We start from the raw sequence: 19,550 nt of genomic DNA on the forward strand, positions 1-19,550 counted from the left end.
ATGTCCAGCAACAACTAAGTACAAAAGTTATAGTGAGAAGAGATAATTGCTTGCTTTACTTCTTGATTTATTGTTCTATATTTTAAGAAAAATAAGTTCAATAACTTATTTCTAAATAGCAATAATCTACATACATACACTACATGGCCAAAAGTATGTGAACACCTGACCATCACACCCACATGTGCTTGTTGAACTTCTCATTCCAAAACCATAGACATTAATATGGAGTTGGTCTCCCCTTTGCTGCTATAACAGCCTCCACTCTTCTGGGAAGGCTTCTCACTAGATTTTGGAACATGGCTGCAGGGATTCACTCCTATTCAGCCACAGAAGCATCAGTGAGGTTGGGCACTGATGTCGGGCGAGAAAAGCTAGGTCGCAGTTAGTATTCCAATTCATCCCAAAGATGTTTGATGGGGTTGACCATCTGTGCAGACCAGTAAAGTTCTTCCACACCAACATCGGCAAACCATGTCTTTATGGACCTTGCTTTGTGCATGGGGGCATTGTCATGCTGAAACAAAAAAGGGCCTTCCCCAAACTACTACCACAAAGTTGGAAGTACACAATTCTCTAGAATGTCATTGTATGCTGTAGCATTAAGATTTCCCTTCACTGCAACTAAATAGCCTACCTCAAACCATGAAAAACAGCCCCAGACCATTATTTCTCCTCCACAAAACTTTACAGTTGGAACAAGGCATTCAAGCAAGTAGTGTTCTCCTGGCACCTGCCAAACCTACACCCTTGTGCAAATTAATTAAAACAAATGGTCATTTTACAATACTTTCAGAATGGCAGCCGGTGTAGGCTCACTGGACCTGCTGATTTCCTTTAATAGTCATTTTTTCACACAAATGGCATCATTAGCTGTGTTTTGCAGTACAGTCAATATAGTTTTGGGATATATGATGAAATTTTGAGGAATATTACATCATTCGAAATTGTGTTAGAAGGGCAAGAAGACCAGTCAAAAAACAACTTCTTACCAACTCAATGAAGAAAAAACGGTATCAATGGGGTCTGACATACAAGAACTGGATGCAAGAACAATGGAGGAAGGTGTTATTCAGTGATGAGACTCGTTTTCGTACAGGGTCAAAGTCTGTATGTTCACAGATCTCCAGGTGAGAAACTTCAAGAACCTCACATCAATCAGTTCATGAAACATCCCTTGAAGAAGATGTTTTGGGGCTTTTTCAGCTACTGTGGCATCGGAGGCTTACATATCTTAGAAGGTATGATGCAAGGACCACAGAACATTGAAGTTTTGCAGAAAAGAGTCGTTCCAGAATTGAAAAAGAGATTTCCAGATGGATCTGGCATTTTTCAGCAAGATCTGGCTCCGTGCCACACATCGAAACTTGTGAAGAATTTTATGACTACAACGAGAATAAAGGTGCTGGACTGGCCTGGAAACTCTCCACACTTAAATCCTATTGAAAATCTTTGGGCGATTTGTAAAGAAAGACTTCTGGAAAAAGACTGTACTATAAAAGATAAGCTAATTGAGGCCATAATTGAGGTGTGGTACCACGATCCAAAAATTAATAAAGATTGCAGTCAACTCGTGGACTCGATGCCAAAGCAGATTAATGATCTTCTGAAAAATAAAGGTGGTCATATCATGTTTTAATTTGTGAGTAATTTTTTAATTCTGAGAAATAAAATTCAAAAAATTGAAAAAATCATAATTTTCCTTCTTGTTTCAATTAATTTGCACAAGAGTGTAGATTCATCCTTCAGACTGCCAGATAATGAAGTGTGATTCATCATTCCAGAGATTGAGTTGCTACTGTTCCAGAGTAAAATGGCAGTGTGCTTTACACCACTCCAGCCAACACTTGACATTGCACATGGTGATTTTAGGATTGTGTGCACCTGCTCACCATGCACACCCCTTCCATGAAACTCCCGACAAATAGTGCTTGAGCTGACATTGCTTCCAAAGGCAGTTTATAACTCGGTAGTTGCAACTATGGGCAAATGATTTTTATGCACTAAGTGCTTCAGCACTTGGCTGTCCCATTCTGTGAGCTTGTGTGGCATACCACTTCATGGCTGAGTTGTTATTGCTCCTAAATATTTCCCTTCACAATAACAGCACTTACAGTTGACATGGGCAGCTCTAGCAGGGCAGAAATTTGATGAACTGACTTGTTGGAAAGGTGGCATTCTATGACAGTGCCACGTTGAAAGTCACTGAGCTCTTCAGTAGACCCATTCTACTACCATTGTTTGCCTATGAAGATTGTATGGCTGTATGCTTGAGTTTATGCACCTGTTAGCAATGGGTGTAGCTGAAATAGCTGAACCCACTAATTAGAAGAGGTGTCCACATACTTTTGGTCATGTAGTGTATATATAATGTATAATAATTGAAATGTGACTGTATATTACAAAATATTAGTTCAATAAAACACAGCCAAGATAGAAAAGGCTGAAGGTCAATTTTATATTACTGGATACATAATATGAATGCATGTACATCATGACAATGCAAGTTATGTAATGTTTAGCTAAGCACTGATGGAAAGACAATATAATAATAAATATACAGCACTATGTTACTTAAGCTGCTTAAACATTTTTATTTTTGTGTAATAATATGTAATAATTCTAGCACAAAAAGTATAATTTATATCAGTATTTCCTACTTGTTTTTATGATAGTTACAAGGTTGGTTAAGTAACATACTCCACATAGTTGTAGAAAATAACAAAATATAAAGTCTTACTGAAAACAAATATTTGAAATATATTTAGGAGGTTTTAGGGGTTAGGCAAATAATATTTGAGATTTTTGGGACAAAGAATAGTTTTTTTTTTAATCATAACATGAAATCACTTCACACTCTGTCTAGTAACTTTTCAGACTCAATTTTCACAAACAAAACATTAATAAAAATATTTCATTGAACAATCTGATTCTTTTTTATACAAAATATTCAATCTTTATAAAAAATCTACCAATTTTTGTGAAGATACACATACTGCATCAAAAGATATAGTGCAAATACTTAACACGTGCAAACGTATAAACAAACTTGTATATATTATAATGAGCCTATAACGAAAGGGTAAAATCAACATGCTCCAGAAATAAAGGGAGAATTTTCTGATCAAGAGATTAATATGTTATTCCAGTGTGATAATACTCACTGCCACAAAGTACGCACAATCCAGGAATCAGATATTAGTCTTATACCACTAAGAGCATCTAAAAAGAATACGTTATAAGGTCAGACTATGGCCTTTCAACTGTCTTAAACAAAATGTTAAGACTTTGCACAAACCACATGTCAAAACCTTGTTTGAAGCATTATACCAACTTACTCTCTTAATATAGTGGCCACTAAGATACTTCTTTCTCTATGACTACTTATCCTTATTTTGGTGATGTAAAAAAACTATGCTTATATAGTTACAACACAGCTACCTGTGATAAAATTTTGTGCATGGTCTACCTTTTTCTGATAAAACATCAACATTTTTGGTTTGAAACAATCACATTCCCCCATATCCTTAAATTATTAGCACTCTTGGGCATGCTGATCATGTTGGATTTTTAATCTCTTAAATTACAACTCCCCCCTTCTTTTAAACATTCTTCTTGTAAACCTGATAAGTATTTAACCTTTTTCAGTCACAACCATGTAAACAGTGATTTTGCAAGGTGAAAAAATAACTTCCATTTCCACATTCTTGTAACAATAAGCCCTCCATATAATTCATGTTGCAAACTGCCCCAGTGAAAATGTTGCTGATTAAAGAATCAAAACATCTGAAGTAAGATTAGGCTTAGAGAAATTAATGGGTTAAATACATATACTCAGGTTCTCAAGAACATGGCAGTCAATTAGGAGATGCTAGTTTTAAGAGAATATGGAAGGAAAGATTTGTTCAAGCATAATATGACCATCTTCAAAATGTTATTATTTTAAGTATATTAACTGCACTTCCACTGTATATATTTGTTTCTCTTACCGTTTGTTTAAAACCTACAGCAGTGTGCTGTGGAGCTTTCCTGATTGCTTGCAAAAGGTTTTTATGAGCTTCTGAGTACTCCAGCTGGATGGCTTTAATACATCCTGAAAAATTACTTCAAAATTAAGATGTATGAAACAAATTTTCCTCAAAATGTACCAACATTTTGGTTTTGTATACTTTAAATGTATTAAGTCTTTAAAAATCTATGGAAAAAACTTTATGTTTTTTTTTTTTTTAAAAAACAGAATTCTTGTAGTTGAAAATATTCTGAACACAAAAACCTTTTTAACAGAGACTACAGTGAAATGAGAAAGACCATCACAAACTCTATATGTAGCTAAATCATATCAAACACAAGTTACTCAATCTTCTACAGACAACTTCTAAATACTGATGAACCATTTTTGCTTTCCTTACAGATTTTATTTACAAAACATAGAAAATATTCTATTAATGGGTAAAATTATGGACCTCTATACATAACAAAATTTTTAAATTAAAAATATTCTTTTCAACAATATTTCAAAAGTTAATATTAATTTAAAAAAAAATTGAATTACCTACCACCTAAAAATCACTGTTACAGCAACTTCGATAAATACTGCTGGGAAATACTGTCGACAAATTTAATAATTGTGATTTATGTATAAATATCTACTTTTTTCAGTAGCAGTAATATCACAAACAAAGCATTGCCTTTTTAAATGTATCCCATATTAAAAATAACAAGTACTGCAACCTTTTATAGAACATAGCAGGGGTTTTGCTAAGGAAAATATGTGAAAAATAAAGTGTTTACCAAATTTCTAAATAACTGATCTATTAAAACTGTTACATGCCAAGACAACATCTGAGAAATCATAGCAAGTAAAAAGAAAAAAAATGCAATAATTATTTACAAATAATATCTTATTAATCCAACTTAAGTCAGTTTGATTGTTGGATTTTCTTTGTGAGAACCTGTTTATTCAAAAATGACTTTCTCAGAAAATACATGTTAATTACGAGTGAGAAATTTGACAATTTTTTAAATTCACTGAAATTATGCAGTACTGAAAGTCGAGTTGTCAATAGAGTATTCATTAATAACAGTCACTGCATAATCAGTAAGTTTACATACACTGTTTCTAGTTGCCATTCACATTTATTACAGCTAAAATATAATCCACTCTTAAAACTTGTGATACAGGCTGCTGAAAGGATATTGTTTTCTATTGGTCAATTGTACCTACACAGTTCTTATGTGGGTATATTTTGACTTACTATTCTTATGATAAGTTCAGAAAGTTGTTGCAAAATTCTTTAGAAAGAACATCTTTTACAAGCATTAAGAGTAAAGCTAATACAGTGAATATCCTTCAGTCATTATACTTCTGAACTTCAATAACACTAACTGTCAACTCTGATTTAGTTAATAGCCATTTTATAGCACAAAGCAATGAGGGCAATCTGCACCAAACAACTGGTAAAAATTTCAAAAGTAAGAGTATAAACTGTAAAAAGATAAAGTTAAAAATTAAACAAAGTTTAAAAATCAGTTAAAATAGATTTAAATAAAATTAAAAAGACTTAAAACATGTAAAAATATAACAACACAGTCAAGTTGGGCAATGTCACCATTGCCAATGACACTATATAATGTCAGGGGTAAACCCATAAAAAGTGTATGTCAAAAATTGTGCCCCTGCTCACATTCATAATAACAGCACAACAGTAAAACATAGGCTACTGTAACTTGAGTGTTACAAAAGCTCAGTCTGATTTATAACTGAAAAATGGCCACAACATAAAACGTCTTTCACACATCATAACTTTATTACTTTAAAAAAAAGACTCACCAAGATAGTATAAAAACCTTGCCCATTCATTATTGGAGGCTACGTCTGGAAACACAGATTTAGATACTAGTTTGGCTGCTTGTTCATAAAGGTTGTAATGAAGATAATTTCTCAGCAAACAGTTCAGCAAAACTGCCTGCCCTTCATAATCATTTCTTAAAGTTGCTGTTCTAAGACGGCTATGTAAAAAGCTATGTAAAATAAGAAGAACCGAAATGAGGTAATTTCTATTAAATCTAAGAATTAATTAGATGAATTTTTAATTATCTTTCTAACCGAATAAATTTTTTCTTTAATCTGAAATAAACAGCATTCCTTCTTGTTTAGGTACATAATTTTACGCACTTGAAAAAATCACAATCTAATGCTATCATGACCATAACATTTGTTGTATCAAATACGTAATAATTATATATATGTATGTTTATTACTGCAATAATATATATCACTAGTTTTAATAAAGATAAATTAAACATAAAACAAGCAACATTACCTTCTTATGTCTTTAAGGTGGTCAGCGAGTTCATAACAGCGTGAGTGGTAGAAATAGCATTTTGAAGCAAGTAAGTCCAAGGAACGCCTGTTGTTGCCTTGTACTTTCTGCATTAGTAGATTTGAGCATTTAACAGCCTAAAGGAAAATAAAATACACAATACAAATTACAAGCTTGAATGCACTACATCACAACTTTTACATCCTACATAAAAGTTCAGTGGAAAAAGTCAAACTACAGATGCCTTTATGACAGGTAAGCTCATCAGAGCTCCCATGCTATTACCATATTTTAATCATTATTTTAAAATTCTATGAAAAACTACAGGAAAATAAACATCCCAAATTCTTTCATTTTCACACCAGCAATGAAAATAAACATTCTATACATTTTTTTCACACTAGCAATGAAAAAAAACATTTATACATTTTCATTTTCACACTAGCAATGAAAAACTAACTCAAAATTATTTTTTTGTGACAATACCGATAAAAAAATAAATATTCTAAGTCTAAGAATTGGAAAATTTCAAGGAACATTTATGAAATAATAGGTTTTAGTAAAAATGAAAGAACTATCTTGTGCTATCAAATTGTGCATTTCTTTATTATTTTTATTATTACTGTTACTACTATTGTAAACATGATCCATGTTAACCAGTAGTATAAAGAAACACACATTAGATTAATAAAGCAGTGTATGCATTTTACTTTTTTACAGTAATGTTTATAATATTTCATAAGTTGAATATAATTGCCAATTAATTGCACATTATGTCAAAATTTTTTACTTATTTATTTTTGTATAAGAATTGATAAAAACAGAATTAAGGTAAAAAATATTAGTAATGAATGTGCCAATCTGATGATGCAGTGGTTTATAAAAAAAAAGTCTGTAGAGGAAATGTTTTCCAATAATTTTTGGGTGGATAAATAACAAGGTGATCATGTTATATTACTGATAAGAAATTTCATTTCAAACTATCTCTTTTTTTTCAAATAATAAAAATGTTAGTAATAAAATTAGAGAAAAATAAATATAATTTCTCTTTAACTCTGTCAGAAATTCAAAAAGGCAGTCAGTGTTCAAGTGATGTTATCTTATTTTCTACAAAATTCTGAATAAACAGAAACTCATTTCAAAAGTTATGGAAATTTTTAAACTTCAAAGAATGTGTAATAACTTAAGAGTATCTCTTACTTATAAAAGTTTAAATAAAAACACAATCATGATTTATTTTTTTATTTCATACTATCTTAGATTGTACTGATTAAAAAACAAACAGTTAAAGAAAACTTTATCATTGTGAGTGTTTTAAAGTAATTACATTTTATTTTTCTCGGGAAGACAATGATGGCTAAGCCTAATCTGACAATTTCATTTTTCATAATTTTAATCTGTCAAATAATTTTTTCTAAGGTTTTCTTAAATGCAATAAATTCTGTCTCCAACACTGTTCATAACCTGGAAAATCCTTGAAACAAAAAAGTTGTTCATTGCGACTGACAGGGATTAGCTAGATTTGACAAGATGTTACATACAAGTTTGATTTTAAAACTGTTAAGAGCCATTTCTTTTATTTTTGCTGCTCTGAGCTATAACTAATTTGTTTATAATAATGATATATACAAAGGTTGTCAAAAATGTTTGTGGCCTGACCTAAAAATAAATGGAATATATGATTTTTTCTGATAAACATTAAATTTGAACCTTTTTATGATTAAACAACACATAACATATAACTTAAGTTTATTTTATCTGTTATTGAGTTTTGAAGGAAAGAAATTGGTCAGTGTTAACTTCATGGAGAAATTCATGCTGTGATCAAATATTTCATTTAAAAAAAGTGACACTACGAGAAATTCACCAGGACATCAAAGCAACATTAGGAGTATGTGTTCTGGTACATTCAACAATAAAAAAAGTAGTGTGCTGAGTTTAAGTATGACAGAGAATCATGTGAAGATGATCCAAGGTCAGGTCAGCCCTTGACAATGCCCACAACAGAAACTGCATATGAAGTTCATAATATAGTTATACGTGGTAAAACAATTACCATTACAAAGATGATACAGGAAGTGGAAATTGGTGAAAATACTGTGGTAAAGATTTTGAATAACAATTTGTGCCTGAGTAAGGTCAGTACAAGCTGGGTTCCAAATATGTTGTCACATTAGCAAAAATAAATTTGAGTTGTTGAGAGTTGTTTACTCAAAAGATTTCAATAGATTCATAACTATGGATGACAAGCATGTTACCACCATGACCTAGAGACAAAAATACAAAGTTTGCATTGGAAGCACTCATGTTCACCCACTACAAAGAAGTTCAAGTCACAACTCTCTGCTGGAAAGGTTATGGCATTAATATATTGGGATGAGTTTTTTTACCAGATGATTCTTTGAAAAGGGGTCAAACCATTAAAAGAGATAACTATGCATCCATAAAAAGCAATTTACATCAAAAAATGATGTAAAAAATAGGGATTATTCAAATAAATGTGCTGTTTCTTAAGGACATTGCTCAATTTACTTTGAATGTTATTCATGATACAAGCTTTGAATTACTCAATTGACCTGTTTACTCAACAGATTTAGCTCCAAGTAACTTTTTTTCTTCACCAACTTTAATAAATATCAGAACATATCAAAGTTTATCTTGAGATATGATGATCTTGTACATATCACCCATTCATGGATGAAAGACCGAAAAGAATTATTTCAGAAGAGCCTGAGAGTATTTCACTGCAAGCACAACTATATAGACTCTGGAGGAAACTGTGTTGAGAGATAAATCATAGTTGAATCCACATCTTTTCAGATGTACCTCATATCATCTCCAATTGTGTTTACAAGGAACAATGTAATTTGCAAAACAGATTTTATGGCAAATATGTCCAAATACTTGAAAATACTGCTACCAAAATGAGTAGAACTGTTAATTTTTTCTCCACATAAAGTTATTTTAACTCTGCCTTATTGAGGTCACTTTAGGTTCTTATGTGGTCAACATTGATTAATCCAAAATACTATACTATTATAATGGAAGTTTCTTTCATGTAAAAACTACTGAAAATTTGGTTACCATGTTATACAATGTCCAATGTGCCAGGTTTTTTACATCTATCCATTTGCATAATAAATAAAATGACTTATTACTACTTGTTTCCCTTTGTGAGTAAAAAAATCGCTTAAGCAACTGGACAATTATAAATACAACACTTACAAAATTATAAAACAATATTGAAACATTCTAGAATAAACCTTCTGGAAAAATGTGCATATTATCATCACAACATTTCACTTATAAATAAATATATCTTTTGTTGTTTCTGAATATTCAATAATAATAAAACTTAATATATAGCTTGAGATATTCATTATTCCAATTATTCTTGTATGTGTATGCTGTTCAAGCATTAAGCACTGTAGGTAGCACATTACATTTTGCATGTTAAGTAAATTAATCTAATGTTGAACCAGAAATTAACTAGTTTGACATAATATGTTAACCAGTATGTGCATTATAGTTTAAAATAAAATTTTTATAAAACATGTTTAAAATATGCCAATTTTAAAAGCTGACACATTTCATTTGGTGATACTATACGAATGTGTAAAATACAAGCACTACCCTAAAAATTTGAATATGATCAGAAACATTTAGTGTTGGAATTTACCAGATAGGAAGATAATTATTTTATTATTTTGTATTCATGTTTAAGCAATATATATTTCAAGTGCTACATGACTGTCTTAGAATTATAATGGTAATGACACAGTAATTTCAAAAATTGTTTAACAGACAAAGTACAGTGATAAAAGCTGTTGCCTCATGAGTTTAGAAAACTAGCCATCCCTACACCATATGTTTATATTTACGTCAAAATTAAAAATTACAAACTTTAACATAGATTTGACCTTCGTGAAAATAAGAGCAACTGTGTACAACTATTCACAATTATAAACAAACATTACCAAACAAGATGACAAACTTAAATACTGAACAAAACATAATTTTTTAACTTTGTCAACTGACAGTGTCTCATTTAAAGTTTAACACTGTACAAGAGTTTATCAAATGACTACTTTGACATTACTATTCATGTCTACTTGTAGAAGTAAATTTTAACAAATTCCAAAAATTCTAAACACTTTCTGATATCCAAAATCATTTTATTACATATATGACAACATATACCTGATCAATTCGCTGCAAGTCAATCAAGTGTAACAAGACGAGCAAGTGGAAGTACACATCCAATTCAGGAAGCAGTGGCAACTGAGCTGCTTTTCCAGTACGAGCCTTAAAAGTAATGGCTTGCCCCTCAGTGTCCATAGGCTTGAAAAAAGTATGTAAAACATTTAGGAAAAATTTAAAATAAAGTTCTGAAATTCTTCTATCTTATTATGAACATGGAGCAATATGCGAGATTGTTTGTTTGTTTTGGAATTTCGCACAAAGCTACTCGAGGGCTATCTGTGCTAGCCGTCCCTAATTTAGCAGTGTAAGACTAGAGGGAAGGCAGCTAGTAATCACCACCCACCGCCAACTCTTGGGCTACTCTTTTACCAACGAATAGTGGGATTGACCGTCACATTATATCGCCCCCACGGCTAGAAGGGCAAACATGTTTGGCGCGACTTGGGCGCGAACCCACGACCCTCGGATTACGAAGTGCATGCCTTAACGCGCTAGGCCAAAATATGCGAGATATTCAGTTTGCTACGTTGACAACAAATATCACACAATAAGTTGCAAGAGTTAAGTTGGAGAGACTATCATACGAAAAATAAAAAATACTAACTGTGTAGAACATTCTAACAACAAAACACTTAAACTGATGTTCTTTCAAAATGAAACATTACACATATTAATGTTTAATTTTAGTGATACTATATAAATGTGTAAAATATAAAAGCTGCCCTAAAAATCTGAATCTGATCAGAAAAATGGGGATTACTTAATTTATGTAGTTGCTTTCCTGGCACGAGCAATGCTGAAATACACAGAATAAAGTGTACAAAATGTATGGCCTTTACTTATTTTGAAAGTGAACAAAAAGTTAAAACAATATAAAAACAAAACTTGGCCAAGCGTGTTAAGGCGTGCAACTAGTAATCTGAGGGTCGCGGGTTTGCATCCCCTTTGTGCCAAACATGCTCGTCCTTTAAGCCGTGGGGGCATTACATAATGTGACGGTCAATCCCACTATTTGTTGGTAAAAGAGTAGCCCAAGAGTTGGCGGTGGGTGGTGATGACTAGCTGCCATCCCTCTAGTCTAACACTGCTAAATTAGGGATGGCTAGCACAGATAGCCATTCAACTAGCTTTGTGAAAAATTCAAAAAACAAAACAAAACTTATCCATCTTTTGTTTACTTCATTGGTATCATTTAGCTATTAAACTTAACCCTCGTATTTGTTCTTTTGTAATACTTTCTTTTCTTTGTGTTCCTGAATTTTATGGTATTTTGGCATTACGATTGTGTCTTGATATACTATAGTTCCACATCAGGATACAATCTACTCTTATATTGTAACTATTATACTTTCCTCCTATTTCTCATTTTGAACATCATTTTACTTTACAGATATTTTTTTTGTACATCAGTTCTTTGCTATAAGGGTAACATTCTGATATATAACTTTTTTTCCTTGAGTTTTTTTCGATAAAAATTCTTGGCTAGATGGCTTACATTTTGGTATCTTTCCAATGTAAAACGAATATAGCTGTTCCAACATCTGATTGGCCAACATTCTACTCAGTGTTAGCAAAGCTTAAGAGCACAGTTGCAGAAGAACAAACACTTAAATAACTATGATACTGACAGTGTTATTACTTTATTTCACCATACATCAAAGCTACCACTGTTTTTTTTGTGAAGTTTGCACAAGATAAAAAAATAAAACTCAGAATTTGAAGGATGTGATGCTAAAGTGTGATCTAATGTTACAAAATGGAATGATTCCATGAGAACAGACATGGTTAGCATCATTGTATACATTTATATTACAAACAATGTGAATAAATTCAATAATTAAAGTTTCCATTTTTAATATGTATATACACATATACAAATTTATAAACAAATATTTTTATTCAACAACATATACAACTTGTAGTTTGTTTTCCACTGTAAGTCCTAAAATACTCATCTGAGAAAAACAAATCTCTTACTTCATCAACAAATGTCAACAAGCTATCTCGCTGCTCGACAGAATGGGTATAGAAACCACAGATGATCTTCCTTAGAACTTTAGCATTTAATTTTTTTCTTGTTGTCACTAAAGCACGAAGTACTCGAAATATGAAGCGAGGTTCCTTGGAGCTGACTGACTTTTCAATATGCCGAGCATGTTCCTTTAGGTCTACAAAAACAAAGTTTAAAGCTAAATATTTAGATCAACAACACAGATAAAGTGCTTTGGAAAGAAAACTAATATTCACTGTGTTCAAGAAGAGATAGAAAAAGTAATCACAAGTAAACAACAATAAAAGTTTAGATAAAAACACAAAACAGATACTTCCAAGAGGAGTTTTTCTTAACAAGACATGTTACTGTGAAATATAAATCATTACATGTCAGAGTGAGAAATAAATTTAATAACATACAACTGTTCTTTCTATCTATCTTTTTGGTACCCCTCAGCAGCTTAGCAGTCAGCTTTAATTTTATGTTTATAAATAAATATTGTCATAAAGAATAACCAACAATTCTAAATTAGGACTAAATTGATTAAAATCATAAAAGTGATCAACTAATCAAAATCAGTGTTTCAGTTTATTACAGATATACAGGTAATCAAAATAATATCACAGTGGTTTCACATTATTATTTCCAATTAATTCAAAGTTGTTCAGTTAATTGAGGAAAATAACCAACTAATCAAAATTAATGTTTCCATTTATTATTTTTTATTATTTCAACTATCCACATCTTGTGAGAATAATTGGTTAGTTGAACATAATGGATAAATGAACCTGAATATAAACCAAGTAGGAAAATTTCATTAACTTCCCAACTCAAGGAGGAGGAACTACCTCACTAAGATACAGATATCCATGTAGGAAAATGAATTCTGTGAATAACTTTGCATAAATTATATTTATCATTAACCTAACAGCCAAAACCCAATCCAATGATAATCTGTTGTCATTCACCTCTGAACAAAGCTCAATCTCTCATATTTTGGTTGTAGATATAAAAATTCCTCTTACACCATGTCTTTTGACTGGTATAAAGTCCAAACAACTTCAAAGAAAGAGGCATATCTTTCCTACTTCCAACAGAATGACAATTACTTTTGGTCTAATATGACAATATAAAATATCTTCAGAAAGTGTTCAAAAGAAAATACAAAAATAATCATATTAGATTATAAAAGCTAAAATGTTTTTTTTTCAGCTACTGCTAATTAAAAAAATATAGTAAATATCAAAATCTAAGTAGAAACTAGATGGATATGAATATCAAAATCCAAGTAGAAACTAGATGGATATGAATATCAAAATCCAAGTAGAAACAAGATGGATATGAATATCAAAATCCAAGTAGAAACTAGATGGATATGAATATCAAAATCTAAGTAGAAACTATATGGATATGAATATCAAAATCTATGTAAAACCTAGATGGATACAATCCTGTTCCTAACTTTTCATAACATTTTAATTTTCACAATCAGTTGATACTTTCTTCTGCACTTTTTGTATTGTGCTCTGTTTTAATATTTCATATTTTTTCCAACATCTGCTACTGCCACATCAAATGGTCTGAACATACTACATAATTCTTCTCATGGATGAAATAGAATAAAAAGCATCAGTTTCTTCCAAGTAAATACTTATATACCAACTTTTTCTTGAAAGATTGATGATAAAATTCTAAAGGTTACATTTAAGTCTTATCAATCAAAGTAAGTCACAAATTTTGGAGAATGTTATCATTATTGTTTAAGATTGACCAAATACAAAAAAAAAATACTGCCAAAATACAGTGCAAGTGAGAAGAAACTTTCACATTTTTCATGTACGTTTAAACCAAATTTATGGCATTTAGTAGATACGAAATTGTTTGTTTGTTTGTTCTGAATTTTGTGCAAAGCTACGTGGGGAATATCTGCACTAGCCGTCCCTAATTTAGCAATGTAAAACTAGAGGGAAGGCAGCTAGTCATCACCACCCACCACCAACTCATGGGCTACTCTTTTACTAATGAATAGCGGGATTGATCATAACATTATAACACCCCCACAGCTGAAAGGGTGAAAATGTTTGGTACGACGGAGATTCAAACCCCTGACCCTCGGATTATGAGTTGAATGCCTTAATCCACTTGGTCATGCTGGGCCTAAATATGAAATGCATGCCACAAATGGTAAGCTGGACAGAACTGTGTGATTTAATTGACTAACTTATTACCTACGAGCAGCAATCACATCATACAGTTCATGAAAACTGTTTGATTAAGACAAATTATAATTAAATCTATTGATCAAATTTAGTGATTCTGATTATTATAGTATTAAATTATTCCAGTAACTCATTAATTGTAATTACAATTAAATGAATTGTCAGAAAAAAATTAACTAATCAAAATTAGGGCTTCTAAATATTCCAACTATCCAAGTAATCAAAATATTCCAATTACATTTATTACTAATAAAACAACATAATGTGCTCTACCTATTGTAGCCTTGTAATTTGTTGTGTTTTTACATTTCAAGTTAATTAAGCTTTGATGATTCAGAAAGGAAACTTCATAATTTGAGGGTCTTGGGTGCAATATTCATTGCCACCAGAATTTCCACCATCTTTAGTACAAGCTACAAAAGTTATTGTTACCATAACTAATTTTGAAGTTTAACTACATGGAATATAACTGCCTGGTGTCACTGCACATTTTTTGTTTTAAAGCTCTGAAACCCATTTCACAGGTACAGCAAGGCTTGTTTATGAGAAGTTATGCTGCATATAGATGTTAATAACCTATGTTTGTATTTTCTCACAAAAAACTGTTACTTCCCTCTCAGCTGGGTAGTATATCAGAAAATAAGCTTCTAATTATAAACAAAAGTTTACCTTTCATATGTCTTCATTATTTTAATGTCTGGTAATTATTTCTATGGGTTTCTATTACACAGTGAAAACAGAAGCCCTCCCCTTAAACTCATTTCCACTAAAATGTTTTGAAAGTTTGAGCCAGAGCAGATTTAAAATACATTAAAAGTTACAGTTGTGTTTTTATTTAATTTGGCAACAACATCTGTTCAATAAGAAAAGGTTAGCTGCGATAATAAAACCAAAAGAAATGTGCTAAACATGGGATTTATTTTTCTGACTTTTAAAACACCTTCAGCATGAAATGAGCTCTATCTAAAAACCTTCAAGAGCACACTTCCTGAATGCCAATGAAGAAACACTATTGTAAACATTCCTCTTCTAACCATTCTTTGGACCAGTGTCACAATAAGTGTAAAAAGGCATGAAGTGAACAGAAGTTATATTAAATCAAGTGTGGTTTTGGTTTATGAACTTCTAGATAAAGTTAAAGCAATAACATATACTTAACTCAAATTGCTTCCTCTAGACTAATGATAAGAGGATATTTATTATGTAGAGGTAACTGATTGTTACCGGTAGGTTACAACATTATATACTGTACAGATGACAGCTGCTTCCCTGTTAGTTTCTGTACTGAATTGAAAAACAAAGTTGGATTACTTCTTGGTACAGTACTTCTATTTCATTCACCATCTCTGATAACAAATGCAATGTAAGAGTTTTGTCTTTGATTGACCACATTTTGATTTTTTTGGTCTGATAAGGTTAGTAATGGTGCATTTGATACTAGCAATACTAAACAAACACTTTAGTTAACTTTATGAAGCAGTTTGCCTGACAATGAAAAGTGCCAGAAAATTGGATTTCTTTAGGTTTTTGCTTTTTAGTCACGTGGAGTTCAAAGGATAAATTTATTGGAACTGATCATTTACGGATCAGGAGTAATCTCAATAGGCCAAATGACCAGCTTTACTTTGAATATTCTTAAGAATCTGATAAAGTTTCATAGATTTAATACATATCAAATATAAAGTTGTTAAATGTACCAGATGAATACAAACACCTTTCACTAATATTTGGAAATGAACCCATATATTCTTTCCAGGATTATAAAAACTGTAATAAAACACATATTGAATTACTCAGAGCTTGAAAACATGACTTTCTCCTCTTCCATGGTTAGTGGCTTTGGTGTAGATTAGATAAATGAACAAGAAACTACATATTTGTATAACCTTCACAATAGAAACTGTGATGAACTTTCAAAACATCTTGGTTTATACCTTAGAAAATTCATATTTTTCAGCCATACATTTCATTAACCTGGTCATTACATTAATCACCTTACTAAAATGTAGCCAAAAAAAACACAACATTAAATGTTAAACATAGAACCAATTATGTATTGACCTTCTATCGTCAAAATATCTGTGTCTTGTTTTACATTCTCTCCTTCAGCACTAGAATTGCCAGGTTGTTGGTCTTCAGCATTTTTCATTTCAACATCAGTTCCTTGTTGGATAATCATAATTTAAACTTCAGTCTATCTGAAAATACAGTTACTGGTTTCATTATTTTATTCATACATATAAACTTAGAGAAAATAACAAAATTAATCTGAATATATACTTTACTAAATGCATTTCTGACTAACCACATTTTTTGTACATTATTTTTACTGTTTATTTGTAAAAATAAAACAAAATCAAAATACTGAAAAGGATTTCTCTTAATAATTCCAAAAGGCTGACTTATAAATGTTTTGGAACTTTAAAAAAAATTTTACAAAAATGTAAGAGCAATATTCATGTTTTAAATGTATAATCTCTCATACTTAATTTGTGGAGATAAGCTTATTTTCTTAAGAACAAAGAACCTGAGATGGCAAATACTACTGTCCAAGGGTTTTTTATAATTTTTAAAGTATCTAATTCACTTATAAATATATTTAAATAGAGGTGGACATTCTTACAGACAAAAAGTTAAGCTTTCTTCTGGTTTAACTTTTGTTTTTGAAACTGGACTGCAAACAATGGTAAAATGTCATTCTTTGTTCAAATTTGAAGTGACATTACAATAACACATTCATGTTTCAACTTTATGATGGCCATTAAATCATTCTGATGCAAAATATAAAATTTTCACATGCCTTTTTAAAGATGTTAGATGTTGTCTGTCAAGTACTCTATGATACATAACTGTATTTATATATCCTCCATTATCAAATATCAAGTGGACCATCTTACAGCATGATGCTGTTTTGAATATTAGACAGTTTTGTTCTATTATCTATCAAGTTATACCATGGATGAAGACCATCATTTATACAAATGTTGACCATACTGATAAAGACATTCTTTTCCTTCAGAGTCTCATATGTACACCCCAAAGACTTTTGCACTATAACATTGATGCGTGCCCATGTCAAGAAACTGTGAAAAAAAAACCTATTTATAGAAGATGGACAAGTTTTCTATTAGAATGTATACAAATCTCAAAAGATGAGGTAGTAACAAATGTTTGAAGTTATAGTTTCTGGCATATGTTTAAGGCTGTGTTTTCATGATAAGACAGGGTATCTGCCAACTCTCCCTTCTAGAAGATTCAACACTTTCAAAGCAAGACATAGTGGTAAGTTTTGTAAACCAGCATGCATACTCTTTATTATTAGTAATACTTCTCTTTCTATGATTGATTTATCAACTAGTCTGTTATAAAATTATTATAAATATAGTTTGTTTCTCATTAGCATGTTACATATCACTTTGTTAAATGAGCATTATGAAAATATTACTTAAAGAAGGTTTGAAGATTTTACATAGAGAGTCTGTAATTAAAGCTTAAAGAGTAGAAGTTTCATTGTTAATAAGTGGACTAAAGCTTAAACAAGGGTTGTAAAAATGTAGTACATGCACAGGATTAAAAAAAAAAACATTACTATTGGAACTTTCTGCAGGCTTAGTGATAAAGGTCACTGACACTTAGACAAGTATTTTCAAGGTAAGAAAATTCCTGAGGACAAGACAAAAAATGTGATCCCTTGTTTTTTCTTTCTTAATTGATTTAGAAAGGATCACACAAATTAATAGTGTAAAGCTTATTCACTTAAAAACAAGTCACAACTTATTTTTACTAAGTGAAACTTTCATTCAGAAATGGCATTGTGTTATTCTGAAATAATATTATAATACTAACACTGCAATGTTAAAATATGCCAGGATAACACAGGTAAAAAACAAAAATATGGTAACTATATTTCTTCTAATTTTTGATAAACGTGTGAAGCTCTACCAGTTAAATTAAATACACTCTTGAACACCTTAAGTTATTCTCACCATTATTTAACAATTACAGTAATGTACCTATTACACTTTATACTATCACAGTAAGAATAAATCACATAAAATGTGAATCACGATTTATCCCTTTAAAATACTGAACTATATTCTTCTATAAATGATTTCCTCTACTAAAACTATTACAAAGTTCGCAATGTATTCTATTCAAACATTTTACGTGTAATGAATTAACGTTATTTTCAGAAGAGGGCACGATATGAAAAACAGTAACAGTATATACTATGCAGTTTATATTCTTCAAAATTATTGAATGGTTAATTTCAAGAATTCATTATTGATATTAATAATGTATACCATGAAGCATAAAGTGAACATCACTCTACATGTTATTTACAACTCGTCACTTAGATATTCATAACTGTTTTAAAATTAAATATGTAGAAATGAATAATCAAAACTTTAAAATTTTTTCTTCGCTTTAAGGTTTTGCCTTCTTTACGAAGTGTAATATAAATTATAATGCCATATTAATTGCATTGTCCTGCAGTAAAAATACTAAAATGACTAAACACTCACAATAGAAACCAACTTTTACATCGTGAATACTCACATAAATTGTAGTTTAATTAATCACAGTACAAAATTAAATGTTATACTAATTTCACACAACTAAATACTCACCTGAAGATTTTAAACTTTTTGATAAATCACACCGTACAGAACACAATTACAATATCAAACAGTATTTACAGTAAGTTAGGCCTAATTATAGATAAAAGGTTTCTCTCATAACAAGTTCATATGTGCATCGTCATACATAACCTGTAGGTGGAGTCAATTACTAAAAGGAAAAAAAAAAAAT

At 30.9% G+C, this 19,550-nt stretch overlaps 1 protein-coding gene across 3 annotated transcripts in view; it reads right to left on the reverse strand.

Moving 5' to 3' along the window:
- Rpn3 (regulatory particle non-ATPase 3) overlaps positions 1-19,550 on the reverse strand; it is a 73,273-nt gene extending 53,723 nt beyond the window's left edge. The window contains exons 1-7 of one of the 3 annotated variants that reach the window (XM_076453612.1): positions 19,370-19,550; positions 16,800-16,936; positions 12,504-12,694; positions 10,524-10,664; positions 6,324-6,460; positions 5,831-6,021; positions 3,990-4,093 (exon numbers count right to left, since the gene is read on the reverse strand). In XM_076453612.1, coding sequence (XP_076309727.1) covers positions 3,990-4,093; positions 5,831-6,021; positions 6,324-6,460; positions 10,524-10,664; positions 12,504-12,694; positions 16,800-16,917 — 882 coding nt within the window. In that variant the 5' untranslated portion in view covers positions 16,918-16,936; positions 19,370-19,550. The remainder of the gene's footprint in view (positions 1-3,989; positions 4,094-5,830; positions 6,022-6,323; positions 6,461-10,523; positions 10,665-12,503; positions 12,695-16,799; positions 16,937-19,369) is intronic. The other 2 variants (XM_076453614.1, XM_076453613.1) reach the window with 2 other exon arrangements.

Source organism: Tachypleus tridentatus, chromosome 9 (genome assembly GCF_004210375.1).
Source record: "Tachypleus tridentatus isolate NWPU-2018 chromosome 9, ASM421037v1, whole genome shotgun sequence".
In the NCBI taxonomy this organism is placed as follows: Eukaryota; Metazoa; Arthropoda; class Merostomata; order Xiphosura; family Limulidae; genus Tachypleus; species Tachypleus tridentatus.